This window comes from Malurus melanocephalus, unplaced genomic scaffold (genome assembly GCF_030028575.1).
Source record: "Malurus melanocephalus ecotype Western Australia unplaced genomic scaffold, MMel_1.1 scaffold_4724, whole genome shotgun sequence".
Taxonomy (NCBI): Eukaryota; Metazoa; Chordata; class Aves; order Passeriformes; family Maluridae; genus Malurus; species Malurus melanocephalus.
Genome location: NW_026627956.1, coordinates 1 through 933, shown reverse-complemented (window position 1 = coordinate 933; position 933 = coordinate 1). Strand labels below are relative to the sequence as shown.

The following is a 933-nucleotide window of genomic DNA, read 5'->3' as shown; positions in this document are numbered from 1 at the left end:
TATTTCATATTCCCCTTATCCTCCCAGGCACTTGAGCGCCCTGTGCAGGGTCATGGGTTGGGGTTTATTCCAAGCTAAGGATACTTTTTCCACTTTTTTTTTGTGCCTTGTGCTCTGACAGTGAGGAGGTTCCCAAARAAAACAAGAACAGGTGATCCCAGCYARCCAATGGAATATTCCCCACCACAGAATGTCATTCCCATTATATAAACTGGGGGAATTATCAGGAATTATCGGGAATTGTCTCAAAGTGGGGGGAGCGATGTGGATGTGGAAGTTCTGGTGTCAGTCCACAATTACTTTATTTCCTTTTGCCCTTCTATTCTCATTATTATTTACCATTTTTACWGCATTCTATTTCTGATTATTACACTCTTCACGCATCAACTTACACGCTTTATTTTCGCTTCCCCCCATTCCAGCCGCGCGTTTAATTTCCTGCTGCGGTTAAGCCGCAGCACTTTGAGGGGACACCGAGGCTCCGGGGATGACGTTAGGGGCGGGTCGGGGCTGGAAGGCGGCAGCGGGACCCCCGAACGGGCAGATCCGTGAGGGGGCGGCGATGGCGGCGGCCGTGAGGGGAACGGGGGGGGCGCGGCCGCCATGAGGGGAGGGGGGGGGGCGGTCTCGCGCCGCTTTGTTTTGCACCCAGCGGCGCCGCGCCGGGCCCAGCCAATCACAGCGCGCGTGGGCGGGGCCGASARGGARAACCGRCCAATGATAGCTYGAGWAGYAAAAAGGCGGGCACCGCCGCGCATGATTGACAGCGGGCGGCAGCCAATCASCGCGAAGCTTGCTCCCAAGGCAACGGSAACCGGGGAGGAGCGCGGCGCGATGGGGGAAGGGAAAAACAACGCTCGCGCGGGGAGAAGAACGTTGGGGGCAGAGATTGACAGCAGCAACAGCCAATCAACGCCCGGCCCGGCACGGCGA

General features: G+C 57.2%; 1 protein-coding gene across 1 annotated transcript in view; it reads right to left on the bottom strand.

Moving 5' to 3' along the window:
* LOC130588385 (histone acetyltransferase KAT7-like) overlaps positions 1-758 on the bottom strand; it is a 4,014-nt gene extending 3,256 nt beyond the window's left edge. Inside the window, exon 1 of the mRNA XM_057389312.1 lies at positions 443-758. Within this exon, the coding sequence (XP_057245295.1) occupies positions 443-758 (316 nt within the window). The remainder of the gene's footprint in view (positions 1-442) is intronic.
* Between the last annotated feature and the right edge of the window lie 175 nt (positions 759-933).